The sequence below is a fragment of the Carcharodon carcharias genome, chromosome 4, assembly GCF_017639515.1.
Source record: "Carcharodon carcharias isolate sCarCar2 chromosome 4, sCarCar2.pri, whole genome shotgun sequence".
NCBI lineage: Eukaryota > Metazoa > Chordata > Chondrichthyes > Lamniformes > Lamnidae > Carcharodon > Carcharodon carcharias.
In genome coordinates, this window is record NC_054470.1 from 113,927,608 (window position 1) to 113,946,387 (window position 18,780).

Genomic DNA, 18,780 nt, shown 5'->3' on the forward strand with positions numbered 1-18,780 from the left:
TCTTGAGGTCTCGAAAGGTGCTATATAAATGTAAGTTCTTTCCTTCTTCCAATCCCAATTAGCAGGAATAAAAGTAACTACATGGTCAATAGACATTTCATACTGGTACTGTAGGTTACTCTTGCTTAATTAATTAATCAATTCCTGGAGAGATTGAAGACCTTCCTGGATTATATTTTGGAGGTTACAACCTTAATAAAATAAGGTACGCCGATGACACTATTCTTATTGCCGATTCTGAAGAGAAACTGTAAAAGGTTTAGGATAGAGTAGTGAGTGAAAGTGAGAAGAAAGGGATGAGCATAAATTGTAAGGAAAGAGAAAAAATACTGTCCAAAAAGAAAATCATACCAGAATGTAAGATCACGGTGAAGACTGAAAAAGGTCAAACAGGTAGACAACTATTGTTATCTAGGCAGCATGTTACATCAACAAAGTGCAACCAAGAAATAATACAAAGGATTGGAACAGCCAAGGCTGCATTTCCAAAAATGAAAGAAGTTATGAGCAATCCAAAATTAGCCATGAAAACAAAGCTGAGTATCCTGGAACGCTACTTCGATTTTGACATTTGGAAGCGGGTGTTGGTTGATCTGCGAAGCAATGCAGAGAAGAATTGAGGCTGCAGAGTTGTGATTTTTGAGGTGAATAATGAAGATATTTTGGACAAGTCACATTACCAGTGAAGAGGCGCGAGTAAAATCTGAGACCGAAAGATCTCTGTTGACCAAGATCAGGAAGAGACAGTTGGAATTTCTTGGGGACATAGTAAGAAATCATGATTTGGAAAGCATGATGCCAATGAGAAACATTGATGGTAAAAGAGTTCAAGGTATACAAATAAGGACCTTTCTAAAGAGCCTCACAAATTGGATGAGTGTATCACCAACGAAGATGATCCATGCCTCCAGAGTGAGAGTAACATGGAGGTCCATGGTTGCCAATGCCCTCTTAGGACATGGAACCTGAAGAGAGACTGTAGGTTATTTTTGAGGAATGTTGGGATAAAAGTTCCCAAGTGCCAAATCATTGGGGTGTGCGTGCTGGGGATATGCTCAATTGCTGATGGATTTCCATGCATTTAATTTAGTGGACAGGAAATTGAGTTCTGGGAAGACAGAATGCTGTCATGCAGACTTCCTGTGGGTGCCATGGACCAAAGATTTTTTGTATTCATTCACGGGATGTGGGTGTCGCTGTCTTGGCCAGCATTTATTGCCTATCCCTAATTGCCCTTGAGAAGGTGGTGGTGAGCTGCCTTCTTGAACTGCTGCAGTCCCTGTGGTGTAGGTACACCCACAGTGCTTTTAGGGAGGGAGTTCCAAGATTTCAACCCAGCGACAGTGAAGGAACAGCCGATATATTTCCAAGTCAGGATGGTGAGTGACTTGGAGGGGAACTTCAGGTGGTGGTGTTTCCATGTGTCTGCTGCCTTTGTCCTTCTAGATGGTAGTGGCCGTGGGTTTGGAAGGTGCTGTCTAAGGAGCCTTGGTGAGTTCTTGCAGTGCTCTTGTAAATGGCACACACTGCTGCTACTGTGTTTGTGGGTTTGGAAGGTGCTGTCAAAGGAGCCCTGGTGAATTCCCAGAGTACATGGATGGGGGGTGGGGGGGGGGGGGGGGGGGGGGGGGGGGGGGGGATTAGGGAGGGGATAATTCTTTACCTTGTACTTAATTCAAGCAAATACATAACATGAAAAAAAATCAGCTCCCCAGCAATATACACCTGCATCTTGATGAACACAAAAAATACAGAAACATAAATAACAACGGCTTGTATTAATGACCAGTGTCCTCTCGATGTGAACATGATCAGGCTTTGAGGGATGAAAGGGAACTGGTATCATCTGACAGAACAAATACAATTCCAAAATTGAATATATCTGCCATAAAAATACAAATCGGTCAGTTCTTGCTAGAAAAGTAATGCTGCAACAATGAATGTCATTTTTAATGCCATAACTAATCATGATTGCTCGTTAAGAAAGCCAGCAGAGGCGAGTCAGACTAAATGGTCTTTCTCTGTGATAAAAGCAAAATACTGGTGATGCTGGAAATCTAAATAAAAACAGAAAATGCTGGAAAAACTCAGCAGGTCTGACAGCATCTGTGGAGAGAGAAACAGAGTTAATGTTTCGATTCTGTATGCCCCAGCTCTGAAGAAGGGTCACACAGACTCAAAACATTGGCCGGGATTTTCTGACCCTGTCGTGAGTGGGACCCCCTGTGGGTGAGGCGGCGCCCCAGCCAGAAGTCCATCGAGTTGTGGCGTGACTGGACAATCCCAGCGGCGGGCAGGTGCAGAAAATCCTGCCTGTTAACTCTGTTTCTCTCTCCACAGATGTCGTCACACCTGCTGGATTTTACCAGCATTTTCTGTTTTTATCTGACCTTTTTTTCTGCTGTGTTTCCCTGATTCCATGAACTACACTGTGAAGAGATATGCTGTGAGTTGTGAATCTCCAGAACTGACTGGTTGATTTACTCCAATGCTCCAAATGCTTCACACAAATGGCATTTCACCCTCAGCCTCCCTGTTATTTTTAAGAATATACTGGATTTTCACATTAAATGCTCATTAACGTCACTGCCGAAAGTTGAAGCTGTTAATCATGTTTAACTAACTTGCTGGAGACTTCTGAAGAGGTAACAGGGAGGGCTGACGAGGGCAATGCGATTGATGTGGTGTACATGGACTTCCAAAAGGCATTTGATAAACAGACTTGTGAGCAAAGTGAGATCTCACAGAATAAAAGGGACAGCAGCAACATAGATACAAAATTGGCTGAGTGACAGGAAACAAAGAAGTTGTTTTAAAAAATTTTCACAGGATAAAGGCATCGCTGGCTGGCCAACATTTATTGCCCACCTCTAATTGTCCTAGAGGTAGTGGTGGTGGTGAGCTGCCTTTTTGAGCCATTGCAATCCATGTGGTGTAGGTACACCCGCAGTGCTTTAGTGGTGAACAGTTGTTTCTCGGACCCGAGAAGGTTTATACTGGAGTTCCCCAAAGGTCGGTGTTAGGATCCCTGCTCTTCCTGATAATATTAATGAACTAGACCTTGGTGTATAGGGCCCAATTTCAAAATCTGCAATGATACAAAACTTAAGTATTGTGAACTGTGAGGAGGATGGTGTAGAACTTCAAAAGTGGACAAATGGCAGATGAAATTTAATGCAGAGCAATGTGAAAGGATTCATTTTGGTAGGAAGAATGCAGAGAGACAATATAGAATAAAGAATACAATTCTAAAGTGGGTGCAGGAGGAGAGGGACTTGGGTGTATGTGTACATAAACCACTGAAGGTGGCAGGACAGGTTGAGAGAGCAGTTAGTAAAGCATACAGTACTCTGGGCTTTTTAAATAGGGGCCTAGTGTACAAAAGCAAGGATGTTATGTTAAACCTAAATAAGACACTGGATCAGCCTCAACTGGAGTATTGCATCCAGTTCTGGGTACAACACTTTAGGAAGGATGTGAAGACTTGAGGGCGAAGAAAAGATTCACAAAAATAGTTCCAGAGATGAGGAACGTCAGTCAGATAGGTAGATTGGAGAAGTTGGAACTGTTCTCCTTGGAGAAGAGAAAGTTGAGAGAAGATTTGATAGATGTGTTCAAAATCATGAGGGGCCTGGACAGAGTAGATAGGGAGAAACTGTTCACATTGGTGGAAGGATTGAGAACCAGAGAGCATTAAGGTAATTGGCAAAAGAAGCAATGGTAACATCAGGAGAAACATTTTCACACAGTGAGTGTTTAGGATCTGGAATACACTGCCTGAGAGTGTGGTGGAGGCAGGGTCAATCGAGGCACTCGAGAGGGAATTGGATTATTATCTGAAAATGAAAAAATTGCAGGGCAAAGGAAGAATGTGGGGGAGTGGCACTAGCTGAATTGTTCCATCAGAGAGCCAGCATAGACATGACGGGACAAATCGTCTCCCTCTGTGCTATAACCATCATATGGTTCTATGATTTAATAATGTGATAATTGTTGCTATTATGTCAATTAACCTCCCTTGACCCAGAAAAAGAATATTTCTGCAGGAAGCGAATTGGTTTTTTTTAGAGATTTTTTAAAAATCAAATTTTAGTTTTTACATTTTTATCTTACTTTTCCTTTTTCTCTTTTTATTTTTCTCTCTTAATGCAATGCTTCTTTCCTTCTCTTTATTTCTTTCTGTACCTGATTTGAATCCATTTCAGTCTATTCCCTTCTCTGTTGTTCCTCTATTAGTTTGCCAATTCTGAAGTCACGCAGGTTAACCCATCTTTCACTGAAGTCCCAGATACCCTGTTGCCCTGGCCGTGCTGCTATCAGCTCACACTCCCAGTGAGTAATGGCTCAAAATATGTTAGAGCAACAGGTACTGACAAATTCTAACCAACAGGGCTCATCACAAGGTCCTCTATTACAGCAAGGTCTGGGCAATTAAAAAAACGTGTTTGTGTGCGTGTGTGTGAGCATGTCTGGGTGTGTGTCTGTCTGTACATCTATGTATGTGTGTGTCTGTGTATCTGTGTGTGTGTTTGCATGTATCTGTGCTGTGTGTGTGTGTTTGCATGAGTGCATGTGTATCTGTCCGTGTGTGGCTGTGTGTGTGTGTATGTGGCTGTGTGTGTCCACCTGTCTGTCTATCTATCTGTCTGTCTGTGTGATTGCAAGCTCAAAAAGGTAATTTTTCATGATTGCATCCTGTTTCTCACTTTCTGAACTCAACCATAATGTTTTATATTTTATCCCGATCCAGCATATCACATGTGAAATTATACCATTTAATGAAACATCCGTGTAAAATCATACACGCAAATTATGTCTGGTCTCTGTGTCGGTGAAAGATGGGTGCATCAGAGAGGAGCCGGTCCAATTTTCTTCTGGAGAAGGTCTTGTCTTTTAAAGGCAATGCAGAACATTATACAGCTCAGGCAAGTCCAATTATATTGTTTTCATCAATTTTGATAAGGGTTTTGACACATACATCTCTCACGAAGGACTATCCGTTACACTGTTGAATACTTTTTGCCCCTATTCCTCTTGTCTTTTTGAATTTTGTATCCGAAGATTATTGTGCTAGGTAAGTCTCAGCTCCCTAAGAGCTTAAATTATTCTTCCCACTGATATCGAAGTAGGTTTTGATCAAATTCCCAGAATAAACAGAGAACCCTTTTTGCAAATACTTTGGCAATGTAGAATCACAGAATGAGAGAGCTTGTGGCTCTCTGAAGGATCTATCCATTTTTAAAAAATTATTTCATAGGATGTGGTCATCGCTGGCAAGACCAGCATTTGTTGCCCATCCCTAATCGCCCTTGAACTGAGTGGCTTGCTAGGCCATTTCTGAGAGCAGTTAAGAGTCAGCCACATTGCTGTGGGTCTGGAGTCACATGTAGGACAGACCAGGTAAGGACGGCAGATTTCCTCCCCAAAAGGTTACATTAGTGAAGCAGATGGGTTTTTATAACAATCAATGATAGCTACATGGTCACCGTTACTGAGATTAGCTTTCATATTCCAGACTTATTAATCAAATTTAAATTCTATCAACTGCTGTGGTGGGATTTGAACCCATGTGCCAGAAGCATTACCCTGGGCCTCTGGATTACTAGGCCAGTGACATTACCACTACATCACCACCTCCATCCACCACTCCCCACCCAGATTTTTTTCTATAGCCCGGTGAGCAGTTCTGGGCATCACACCTTAGGAAGGATCTTTGACCCTGGAGGGAGCGCAGTGGTGCAATGCAGATTCACCACAATACCTGGACTCCAAGGTTAAATTACGCGAATGGGTTACAGAAACCAGCATTGATCTTCTAAATACCAGGGAGTACAAGGTTTTTAAGGTCTTAAGCAGAATGGTTAGGGTCACAGGAACATAAGATTTAGGAGCAGGAGTAGGCCATTTGGCCCTTCGAGCCTGCTCCACCATTTGATAACATCATGGCTGATCTGGTTGTGGTCTCAACTCCTCTTTCCTGCCTGCCCCCACCCCACCCACCCATTGCTTCAACTACTACAGGAATGTTAGGGACTCATTTCATTCATCTCCTTGAACACATGTTGTTGAATTGGTGCAGGGTGGGGCCTGCAGAACAGTTACCAAGGCTGGAATTTGATGAACGGTGAATATTAAACAACCCACGGCCACTATTTCAAAGAAGAGCTGGCGGGAGGTGTCCTGAACAACAACGTTGAACCTTCAATTACTTTAACAAAGAAGACCAGAAAATGTCGTCATTTATTGCATTGCTTTAAGTGGGACCCTGCTGTGTGCAAATTGGCTGCTGCCTTGCCCTCCATTAATAGTGACTACACTTCATTGGCTGTAAAGCACTTTGGGACGTGCTGAATTTGTGAAAGGTGCAATAGAAATGCACGTTCTTTTCGTTGAAACACTACTACTCATTTGTTGAACCTTTTTCTCCCTGCAGAACTTTGCTTTTAAGCCTAGATAAACTTAGCAAAGGTGAGAAAGTTTATATCCTGTGCTCATTTTTATCAACAACTGCTGTCGGTTGGCACTCACAGGCCTGTCAAGCAGCTGATGAGAGCACTCAGAGATTTAGGATGACAGCTGTTCACCAGAGGTGAATGTGAGGTCAAATATCCAGGGTTTGGTGCCTCCCAACTGGGGAGCGTGTTGCAGAAAGTGACTGCTGAATGTCCGCACTTTCAATTGACCATTTCACTGTGGTTAGAGTGAGGACAGAGTGTGGTTAGGCACAACGGCGGCAATGCATTCTTGCAATCAATGGTGACTTTTGCTGCTCACGAAGGTTTTGTGGGCAATGGGTAGTGTCCCTGCCTCTGAGCCAGAAGTTCTAGGATCAAGTCCCACTCCAGTACCTGATGGCCATGGAAGGTGTGTTGATGAGGCCAGACTGGTTGATTATCAACTTGCAAATCCTTCTAATACACCTAGGGTCAGCAGTAGGAGTCGGAGAGTTTCCTGGTCAGTCATGTATAGTGCCCCTCATGTTATAGCCTCTGGTGAAAGGCTGGTGACCTGTTCCAGGAAGAACAAGCTACTGAAACAGATATAAGCATGTGCTTTGTCTGCCTCATATGTCACTAGCGCACTGAAGCCTAAGTAAGCAAGTTTACTGCTCATGAGAGGATTGAATGGATATTTACTGATCATGGACCCAACGTTAAATTGCAGAGACAAAAGGCCGTCCAGGTCCTGACAGAACATTTAATTCAAGGTTTCACTGGGACTATTTACCAAGCGGGAAAGCCATTCCCCAATTAGTTTCATTTGTTTCTTCTCTAGAACATTCAATTTGTAACAAAACAAGAACAAACTAGTAAAACAAAGCCCCCTACCAGTTCAAGTAGCTAACCTACACTGGCTCCCAATCCAGTAACACTTCGACTTCAAAATCCTCATCCTTGTCTTCAAATCCCTCCATGGCCTCACCCCTCCCTATCTCTGCAATCTCCTCCAGCCTTATAATCCTTTGAGATCTCTGCGCTTCTGGCCTGCTGCACATCCTTGATTTTTGTCGCTCAGCCTTTAGCTGCCTGCAGCCCTAAGCTCTGGAATTCTCTCTTTGCCTCCCTCTCCCCCTTTAAGATGCTCCTTAAAACCAACCTCTTTGACTAAGCTTTTGGTCTCATGTCTTAATATCGTCTTTTGTGGCTCAGTGTTGAATTCTATTTGACAGAGCTCCTGTGAAGTGCCTTGGGACATCTTGTGACATTAAGGAAGCTATATAAATGAGAGATATTCTTATGCCAGTCTTCAGGCAATCCAATTCACTCCACATGATATCAAGAAACAGCTGAAAGTACTGGATACTGCAAAGGCTATGGGCCCTGACAATATTCTGGCAATAGTACTGAAGACTTGTGCTCCAGAACTTGCCACGCCCCTAGCCAAGCTGCTCCAGTACAGCTGCAACACCAGCATCTACCCGGTTATGTGGAAAATTGCCCAGGTGTGTCCTGTACACAAAAAGCCAGACAAATCCAAACCGGCCAATCACTGCCCCATCAGTCTACTCTTGATCATCAGTAAAGTAATGGAAGGGGTCATCAACACTTGCTTAGCAATAACCTGCTCACTGACTATCAGTTGGGTTCTGCCAAGGCCACTCAGTTCCTACCTCATTACAGCCTTGATTCAAACATGGACAAAAGAGCTGAATTCCTGAAGTGAGGCAAGAGCGACTGCCCTTGACATCAAGGACGCTTTTGACAGAGTGTGGCATCAAGGAGCCCTAGTAAAACTAGAGTCAATGGGAATCAGGGGGAAAACTCTCCGCTGGTTGAAGTCATACCTAGCACAAAGGAAGCTGGTTGTAGTTGTTGGCGGTCAGTCATCTCAGCTCCACAGGACATCACTGCAGGAGTTCCTCAGGGTAGTGTCCTTGGCCCAACCATCTTCAGCTGCTTCATCAATGACCTTCCTCCCATCATAAGGTCAGAAGTGGGGATGTTCACTTATGATTGCACAATGTTCAGCACCATTCATGACTCAACAGATACTGAAGCGGTCCAAATGCAGCAAGACCTGGGCAATATCCAGACTTGGGCTGACAAGTGGCAAGTAACATTCACAGCACACAAGTATTAGGCAATGACCATCTCCAACAGGAGAGAATCTAACCATCGCCCCTTGATATTCAATGGCATTACCATCACTGAATCCACCAATATCAACATCCTGGGGGTTACCATTGACCAGAAACTGAACTGGACTAGCCATATAAATACTGTGGCTACAAGAGCAGGTCATAGGCTGGGAATTCTGTGATGAGTAACTCACCTCAGGAATTCAGGAAGCATGCCCACCATCTACAAGGCACAAGTCAGAAGTGTGATGGAATACTCTCCACTTGCCTGGATGAGTGCAGCTCCCACAACATTCTAGAAGCTTGACACCATCCAGGACAAAGCAGCCCCGCTTGATTGGCACCACATCCACAAACATTCACTCCCTCCACCACTGACGCACAGTAGCAGCAGTGTCTACCATCTACAACGGGCACTGCAGAAACTCACCAAGCCTCCTAAGACAGCACGTTCCAAACCCATGACCAGTACCATCTAGAAAGACAAGGGCACCAGATAGATGGAAAGACCACTACCTGGAAGTTCCCCTCCAAGCCACTCATCATCTTGACTTGGAAACATATCGGCCGTTCCTTCACTGTCGCTGGGTCAAAATCCTGGAACTCCCTCCCTAACAGCACTGTGGGTGTATCCACACCACATGGACTGCAGCGGTTCAAGAAGGCAGCTCACCACCACCTTCTCAAGGGAAAGTGGGATGGGCAATAAATGCTGGCTCGGCCAGTGAAGCCCACTTCCTGTGAATGAAAAATAAAAAAGTTGGCAAAGCTCCATGTGAGCTGTAACAAGGTTCAAATCTTGTTACATTCCTCCAGGGAGTTAAATCAAAAAACTGGGATACTTTTTTTTATTTTTGTAGGAGTCATGAAGTCTGTCATATTGAGCCATACACCAAAATCTGTACAGTTAGAGGCAGTGCTCTCTCCTGCTTCGAACTCTTACTAATGGAATGGGTGACTCATTCAAAGCAACTGCCAAGCTCATATTCTTTTCAAAATCAAAAGTGATTCTGTGATCTTTCGGGCTGGATTTTATCCTTGTTCCCCTGTTTCCTCAGTTCAAAAGGGAGCCCACCCTTGGGAAGAACATCTGGCCCACTGTAACTCAATGGCCATTAGTAGATCGGAGGCACGGTTTCAGCCCCTCAGGGACAGGAAGCTCCACCTCAGAGAGTTGTTGGCCTATAGAATGGCCAGCAACTCTGTAGTCCCAGCAGCACCAGCTAGATGCAGTGGACCCTACTGGGACTGCAGGCAGTCCCCAAAGGAGATCATTGCTGGAGCCAGAAACTAAGGCAAGTGAGAGGGGATTTCGCCAGGGTGATGCTGGCAGGTCTCAGCGAGGGGGCTTAAGGTTTAGGGGGCCTGGTTTGAGAGGGCAGGGGAATTATGACCTTGGGGAGGGTAGATGGGGTGTTGCCTTCAATGGACCCAGGGGATGAGCATAGGAAGTCTCCTTGTCTGACACTAGCCCGCCCAGTAAAAGCTGCCAGGGCACCCGCATGATATGGCCCCCTCCAACCCCGCCACAGATAAGATAGTGGCAGGGGCAGGATGAGGCATTTACATGACCATTAATTGACCGCTTAAGGGCCTCAATAGGCCCAAGGACAGGCAGGTGGCCTGATGCCTTCCCAGCCCATTGTAAAATTTCGTACAGGTCAGGGACAGGGGGGTAGGCAGCAGGCAGGCCGCTTGCTGTATTTTACAAGCCTCCCCGACCTTCGGACCCACTGGCAAGAGAGTAAAAAAATCCAGCCCTATTTTCTCTCTAGTGAGAAGCCACTTTCACAGGGAGTGCTTGACAATAACACCAACAGTGTCTTAATATGGGCTCAAGACGCTCATCCTTGTATGAAAAGTTACCTTTGGAGCAGTCATGAAGCTCCTTATTTACAAATTCCAAGAATGACGTGCTAAACCAATCTACCCTCTCAGGTGGACATAGAACATTCTGCTGCAGTATTGCAATGACAACCAGGGAATTTCTCCCCAATGTCCTGACAATGTTTGTCCCCCAATCATCACAAAAAACAGATTATCCGATCATTATCAGATCACTGCTTGTGGGATCTTGCTGTGTATAGATTGACTGCTGCATTTCCACCATTACAACAGCGGCAAGTCCTTCATTGGCTGTAAAGCACTGTGGAATATCCTGAGGTCATGAGGGGTGTTGTATGGTGCAAGACTTTTCAAGTTCTTTAAAGGTAAGCGTTGAAAATTGGAGAAAGATTCAATCACCTCACACCCACGCAGTATATCTGGGGTTAACCACAGCCAGGATTGTCCAGGATTAGGATTTCTACTCATCTTCTCAATTAGAATCATTGGCTGACATGAAGAGAATAAAAAAAACAATATTCTCCTGGCAAAAGTCAATAAAACCTATACTTTTATTTAGTGCCTGTTGGATAGACTGGGGTTGTGCTCCTCAGAACAGAGAAGGAAGGGGAGATTTAATAGAGGTGTTCAAAATCATGTGGGATTTTGATTGAGTAAATAATAAAATTGAGCTGTTTCCAGTGGCAGGAGGATCACTAACCAGAGCGATACAGATTGAAGATAATTGGCAAAAGAACCGGAGGGTAGATGAGGATTTTTTTTTTAACACAGCGAGTTATTGTGATCTGGAATACGCTGCCTGAAAGAGTGATGAGAACAGATTCAATAGGAACTTTCAAAAGGGAATTGGATAAATACTTGAAGCAAAGGAAAATGGGCTATGGGTGAGGAGTAGGGAAGTCGGGCTGATTGGATAGATCTTTCAAATATAAACACACGAGGGAGAAAGGATTGAAAGGACATGCTGATAGGGTGAGATGAAGTAGGGTGGGAAGAGGCTCATTTATAATATAAATACCAGCATAGATAGGATGGACTGAATGGTCTCCTTCTGTGCTCTATCATTCTATAATTGTTATGGGAATATCACATTATGGAACCAACAAATATTAAATCAGAGCATGATACTCTTTTATGATTGAAGTCTACCCCCAACCCTTATTCAATTTGGCTTCTAGTTCTTTAAAGGTACACTTAACGTTTCAAGTTATTCCCAAGGGTTAGATCCATTATCAGAGTTTACCACTACAACCCCCCATCACTCCCGCCCCCGACCCGATTGCTAATCCATAAGAGACAGCCCTGCCATACTCACCAGCTCACAGTCCACAATGCCAGACACAAACTGAGCACTCTGGCATGAGAGAACAAATCCAGCCAAGTTCAGGAGGACACAGACAACGGACAGCAGGATGAACAGGTTTACCTAGAGCAAGAGAAGATACCGATCAACAAAGGACCACTCGTCCATCAGTCTGGCACAGCACAACACGGAATTCCATGTACTCTTCTAAAGTGGACATCAGAGAGTAGCTTGCAAAAGAGGGGATTGGTTGATGCTCCTTCACTCCAGAAAAGTGAAGCCTGTGTGGCGATCTAAAAGAGGTCTTTAAAATTACAGAAGGGTTTGATCGGGTGGGAACAGAGAAGATGCTTTCATTTGTGGGGGAGACCAAAATTCTGAGTCATAAATATATGATAGTCACTGATAAATCCAATGAGGAATTCAGGAGAAGCGTCTTTACCCGGAGAGTGGTGAGAATGTGGAACTTGCTACTGTACAAGTGGTTGAGGTGAATAGAATGGATATGTTTATGGAGAAGCTAGATAAACATATGAGAGAGAAAGGAATAGACAGAAATGCTGATAGGGTGAGATGAAGAAGGGTGGGAGGAGGTTCTTCAGGAGAATAAACACCAGCATGGATCAGTTGGGCCGAATGGCCTGTTTCTGTGCTGTGAATTCAGCATGGGCTGGGGGAGCATCGGGGACCTCAGTTGCTCAAACTCTGAACTCGAAAACTCAAGAGGAACTTGGACACAGAAGAAGATGGAGATTGGAAAGGCTGCATGGAACTTACAGCATCAAGATTTGAAACATGTGAAATGACAGCACTGGAAAACTAATTGTGGAAAAAAAAATGTGCCGCAGCTTGAAAGTTGCAGTTCATTAAACTCCCAGTAGGGGCATGGAGTAAAAGCCACACTTGGAACTTTTGAAAACCCCACTTAAGCAAGATTCATAATTATAGCGTTAGACAGTGTTTAATGCGAATATACTATTCAATAAGCAGTTCACAAATACTGCATTGTTCCATGCATTGATTAAATAAGTAACCCATAGTTTTTATATTGTGTTTTCTCTTTACCCATTTACCACTCTTAAGGAGAAGCTATCTGAAGAGTTGGTTCAATACCCTCCAATCACAAATGCCAACCACAGAATTTCACATTGACTGTCAGCATGTCAACGCTCGCTGACAACTATCACCAAAAACTGGGCCCTTTGTCCTGGTCCAAATGGAGTGCAGCTGCTGTTCAATGCAGACTGGGGACCCTCTTACCTTAGCTCCTCGAATTAATGGGGGGATTGGCAGCCTCTGCCCAACACTTCCAAAAACACAGGTTCCTGCTAATGGTACACAAAGATCACAAGCCCTGACATTAGCACAGGCACACGTAGGCACAGAGACGCACACACACACACACACACACACACACAAACACAGGTACACACAGACAGGCAATGACATACAAGCAAGCAGACATGTATGCATGCACACACAGACATGTATACACACACATCAACACAGGCAGACACTCATGCAAAGACACACCTGCAGACATGCTCTCATACATAGACAAAAGTACATACAAGCAACATGTACGAAGACACATAGATACATGCACAAACAAAGTATACGGGCACAGATGTGCAAACAAACATACATACATCCACAAAAATACACACACATGCACAAGTACGTAAATGTGCACACAGACAAACAGACATCCATGCGCACACGCACAGATGCACACATACACACAAAGGCCATACATAGATATAATGCACACAGACACAGACACACACACTATTCCAGTATTGGTGGGGACATCTATTTTCTCACCTTAGCTAGTATCTAAAATGTAACTGACTCAGAAATGGAACCATGTCTAAATAACAGGCATTAGTGGGGGTAAAACAGGTAATAATAAGAAAAAAACCACATTAAATCATTTGTGCTTGTATGTGCTTGTGTCTGTGTATGCGAGCATGCCTTGTGCACAGAATTAGGTCATCTATCACCTCAGCAATGAGATATATTGTTGACTGTGAACTGCTAATACAGTGAAGGATTATAAGACCATAAGACATAGGAGCAGAAATAGGCCATTCGGACCATCGAATCTGCTCAGCCATTCAATGAGATCATGGCTGATCTGAAAACCCTCAACTCCACTTTCCTGCCTTTTCCCCATAACTCTTGATTCCCTTACTGATTAAAAACCTGTCTATCTCAGCCTTGGATATACTTAATGACCCAGCTTCTACAGCCCTCTGCGGTAAAGAATTCCTCAGGTTGACTATCCTCTGAGAGAAGAAATTCCTCCTCAGCTCTGTTTTAAATGGACGCCCCCTTACTCTGAGATTATGCCCTCTGGTCCTAGACTCTCCCAGAAGGGGAAACAACCTCTCAGCATCTACCCTGCCAAGCTCCCTAAGAATCTTATATGTTTCAATAAGGTCGCCTCTCATTCTTCTAAACTCCAATGAGTACAGGCCCAACCTACTCAACCTCTCCACATAAGAAAATCCCTGCACACCTGGGATTAACCTAGTGAATCTTCTCTGGATTGCGTCCAATGCCAGTATATCTTTCCTTAGATAAGGGGACCAAAACTGTTCACAGTATTCTAGGTGTGGTCTAACTAGTACCTTGCATAGTTTTAGCAAGACTTCCCTATTTTTATATTCCCATTCCCTTTGAAATAAAGGCCAACATTCCATTTGTCTTCCCTATTACCTGCTGAACTTGTATGTTAGCTTTTTGGGATTCATGCACAAGGACCCCAAATCCCTCTGTGTCACAGCTTTTTGCAGTCTTTATCCATTTAAATAATATTCAGCTTCTCTATTCTTCCTGCAAAAGTGCATAACCTCACATTATATTCTATCTGCCAACTTTTCGCCCATTCATTTAACCTGTCTATATCCCTCTGTGGACTCTGTGTCATCTTCACCACTTGCCTTCCCACCTATCACAAATTTAGCAGTAGTACATTCACTTCCCTCATCCAAGTCATTAATATATATTGTAAATAATTGAGGCCTCGGCACTGATCCCTGTGGCACTCCACTAGTTACAGGTTGCCATCCTGAAAATTACCCCCTTATCCCAACTCTCTGTCTTCTATTAGTTAGCCAAGCCTCTATCCATGCTAACATACTACCCCCAACAACCATGGGCTCTTACCTTATTAAGTAGCCTTATGTACGGTACCTTATCGAATGCCAATTGGAACGCCATCTACTGGTTCCCCTTTATCTATCCTGCTTGTTACCTCCTCAAAGAATCCTAATAAATTTGCCACACCAGTAGAGTTAGCTAGTGTGTGGTTACATAATACATTCACAGAAAAATATTACCCACCCAAGTTTACATCTCTAAATCCCTCCATATCCTTGTTGCTCCCTCTCTCTGTAGCCTCCCCAGTTGGCAGAAACTCTGTTCCTTTTTTAACTTAATAAAAGGTTTTATGGAGGGATAAACAATGTGAGTACCTTATAAGTTAGATTTGTAAAGTGATAAAGGAAGCAACCAAGCACAATAGGACAAATGACCTCCTTCTGTGCTCTATTATTCAAGTGTCATCATCCCAATGCTGATCATATGGGATCTTGCTATGCGCAAAATGGCTCCCACAGTTTATGCATTACAACAGTGATTGCACATCAAAAAAGTACTTCATTGACTCTGAATTACTTCGGGATGTCCCAAGTCTGTGAAAGATGTTATATAATTGTAACTGTTTCTTTTATTACTGTCCAGTGGAATGGGGGTGGTACAGTATACTATGAGAGTTTGCGTTTGAATCCATGGCCTTGGACAACAAAATGGAAGCAGTACTAAGTTAGTGATAAATGATTTGATGGATTCACACCCAGCACAAATGAAGATGGTTGTGGTTGCTGGAGGCCAATCATCTCAGCCTTGGACATCACTGCAGAGTGCCTCAGGGTAGTGTCCTGGGGCCAGTCAGTTTAAGCTGCTTCATCAATGACCTCCCCTCCAATCATAAGGCCAGAAGTGGGGATGTTCACTGATGATTGCACAATGTTCAGCACTATTCACGACTCCTCAGATACTGAAACAATCCGTGTCCAAGTGCAGCAAAATCTGGACAGCATTCAGGCTTGGGCTGATAAATGGCAAGTCATATTCGCACCACACAAGTGCCAGGCAATGACTATCTCCAATAAGAGAGAATCTAACCATCTCCTATTGATATTCAATGGCATTACCTTCACTGAATACCCCATCATCAACATTCTAGGAGCTACCATTGACCAGAAACTGAACTGGACTCGCCATAAAAATACTGTGGCTACAAGAGCAGGTCAGAGGCTGGGAATTTTGCAGAGGGTAACTCACCTCCTGATTCCCCAAAGCCTGTCCACCATCTACAAGGTACAATTAAGTCAAGAGTATGATGGAATACTCTCCACTTTCCTGCGGCTTTCCAACAACACTTAAGAAGCTGGACACCATAGAGGATAAAGCAGCCCGCTTGATCGGCACACCATGCACCAACATAAACATTCACTCCTTCCACCAACAACACAGTGTGTATCATCTACGAGATGGACTGCAGCAACTCGCCAAGGCTCCTTCAACAGCACCTTCCAAACCTGTGACCACTACCACCTAGAAGGACGAGGGCAGCAGACACATGGGAATACCACCACCTGGAAGTTCCCCTCCAAGCCACTCACCAACCTGACTTGGAAATATATCACCATTCCTTCACTGTCGCTAGGTCAAAATCCTGGAACTCCCTCCCTAACAGCACTGTGGGTGTACCTACACCACAGGGGCTGCAATAGTTCAAAAAGGCAGCTCAGCACCACCTTCTCAACGGCAATTAGGGATGGGCAATAAATGCTGGCGTTATGACACCCTGCATCCAATGATAGAATAAAATAAAGTAGATCATACATATTACAATGATATACAAACTTCACATTACATAGAATGTCTAGCATAGAAACAGGCCATTGGGCCCGACAGGTTCATGCCAGTGCTTGTGTGCCCTACTTCATCTAATCCTATCAGCATATCCTTCTATTCCTCTATCAGTAAGCAGCAATGGAACAGTGATAAGTATCAGAACCCACACTCTGTACCCTAAACGAGCGATGCTACGGGAAATTTACTAGTTTTAGGTTTATTCTTTAAAAGTTTCATCCCATTTCTTATGAGTGTACTTAAAAAAAAACCTGAGCTCTGTTGGGTTTTTCCCTTTGAGTCAACTGGACTGACCCGACAGGGAACCTACCAGGGTATCAGTTACAGCGCATTGGGGAAGCACTCTTGCCCAAGTGGAAAGGCTCTGAATTTGAGTCCCCTGGCTGAGGGAGTGCTCCACTGTCTGAGATGCCGTCTTTTGGATAAGTGGAGGCCTTCCCATCTCTTAAGACAATGGCTTGCACCCATGACGGTCAACTCTGTGCTAAGCTGGTGTGGCTCAGCGGCCCCACACTGGCATGGCAGTCTCTGTCACATTTGCTGCAGATGAAGACAGTGAGCTGGGAACATAGGAACATAGGAGCAGGAGTAGGCCACTCAGCCGGTCGAACCTGCCCTGCCTTTCAATATAATCATGGCTGATCATCCACTTCAATGCCTTTTCCCCATACTATCCCCATATCCATATATGTCATTTGGTATTTAGGAATCTGTCAATCTCTGCTTTAAACATACTCAATGAGTGAGCTTCCACAGCCCTCTGGGGTAGAGAATTCCAAAGATTCATTGCCCTCTGAGTTAAAAAACTTCTGCTTATCTTGATCCTAAGTGTTTTCCCCCTTATTTTGAAATTGTGTCCCCTGGTTCTACACTCCCCAACCAGGGGAGACATCTTACCTGCATCTACCCTGTCTATCCCTTTGAGTATTTTGTAGGTTTCAAATAGATCACCTCTCATTCTTTGTGACTCTAGAAAGTACAGGCCCAGTTTCCCCAATACAAGTCTGGTGAACCTTCGTTGCACTCACTCTATGGCAATCTTATCCGTCAAAAACTGCACACAGTACTCCAAACGTGATCTAACCAAGGTTCTATACAATTGAAGATTTCACTGCTCCTGTACTCAAATCCTCTTGCAATAAAGACTAACATACCATTAGCCTTCCTAATTGCTTGCTGCACCTGCATGTTAGCCTTCAGTGACTTATGGACAAAGACACCCAGGCCTCTTTGTACATCTACATTTTCTAATCTCTTACCATTTAAGAAATACTCTGCACATCCATTCCTCCTACCAAAGTGGATAACCTCACATTTTTCGACATTATATTCTATCTGCCATATACTTGTCTACTCAATAAATCTGTACAAATCCTCTTGAAGCCACTTTGCATCTTCGTCACAACACACATTCCCACCTAGCTTTGTGTCATCCGTGAACTTAGAAATATTACATTAGGACCCACATCCAAATCATTGATATATATCGTGAACAGCTGGGGCCCAAGTACTGATCCTTGTGGTACCCCACTAGCCACAGCCTGCCAACGTGAGAATGAACCATTTATTCCTACTCACTGTTTTCTGCCTGTTAGCCAATCTTTAATCCATGCCAGTACATTATCTGCTATCCCATGTGCTTTAATTTTGCTAACCAACCTCCTGTGGGGCACTTTATCAAAGGCCTTCTGAAAATCCAAGTATACTACATCCACTAGCTCCCTTGTATCAATTCTGAGTAACATCCTCAAAAAACTCCAACAGGTTCATCAAACATGATTTCCCATTCGTAACTCCATGCTGACTACACCCAATTAGGTCATTATTATCCAAGTGTCCATTTATCACATCCTTTAGAATAGATTCTAGCATTTTCCCTATTACTGATATAAGGTTAACAGGTCTGTAGTTCTCTGTTTTCTCTCTCCCTCCTTTCTTAAATAGTGGGGTAACATTTGCTACCTTCCAATCTTCAGGAGCTGTCTTAGAATCTACAGAATTTTGGATGCTGATCACCAATGCATCCACTATCTCCATGGCTACCTCTTTCAACACCCTGGGATGTAGAATATCAGGGCCTGGGGATTATCGACTTAAAGCCCCATTAATT

The 18,780-nt window shown here is 43.8% G+C and overlaps 1 protein-coding gene across 4 annotated transcripts in view; it reads right to left on the reverse strand.

The window, feature by feature from the left end:
- The window catches only part of fam189a2 (family with sequence similarity 189 member A2), a 109,541-nt gene that overhangs the window by 49,044 nt on the left and 41,717 nt on the right, over nt 1-18,780 (reverse strand). For 3 of the 4 annotated variants that reach the window (XM_041186784.1, XM_041186787.1, XM_041186786.1), the window contains exon 3: nt 11,739-11,849. The exons of the other annotated variant lie outside the window; for it this stretch is intronic. In XM_041186784.1, the coding sequence (XP_041042718.1) occupies nt 11,739-11,849 (111 nt within the window). The remainder of the gene's footprint in view (nt 1-11,738; nt 11,850-18,780) is intronic. 4 annotated transcript variants of the gene reach the window in all.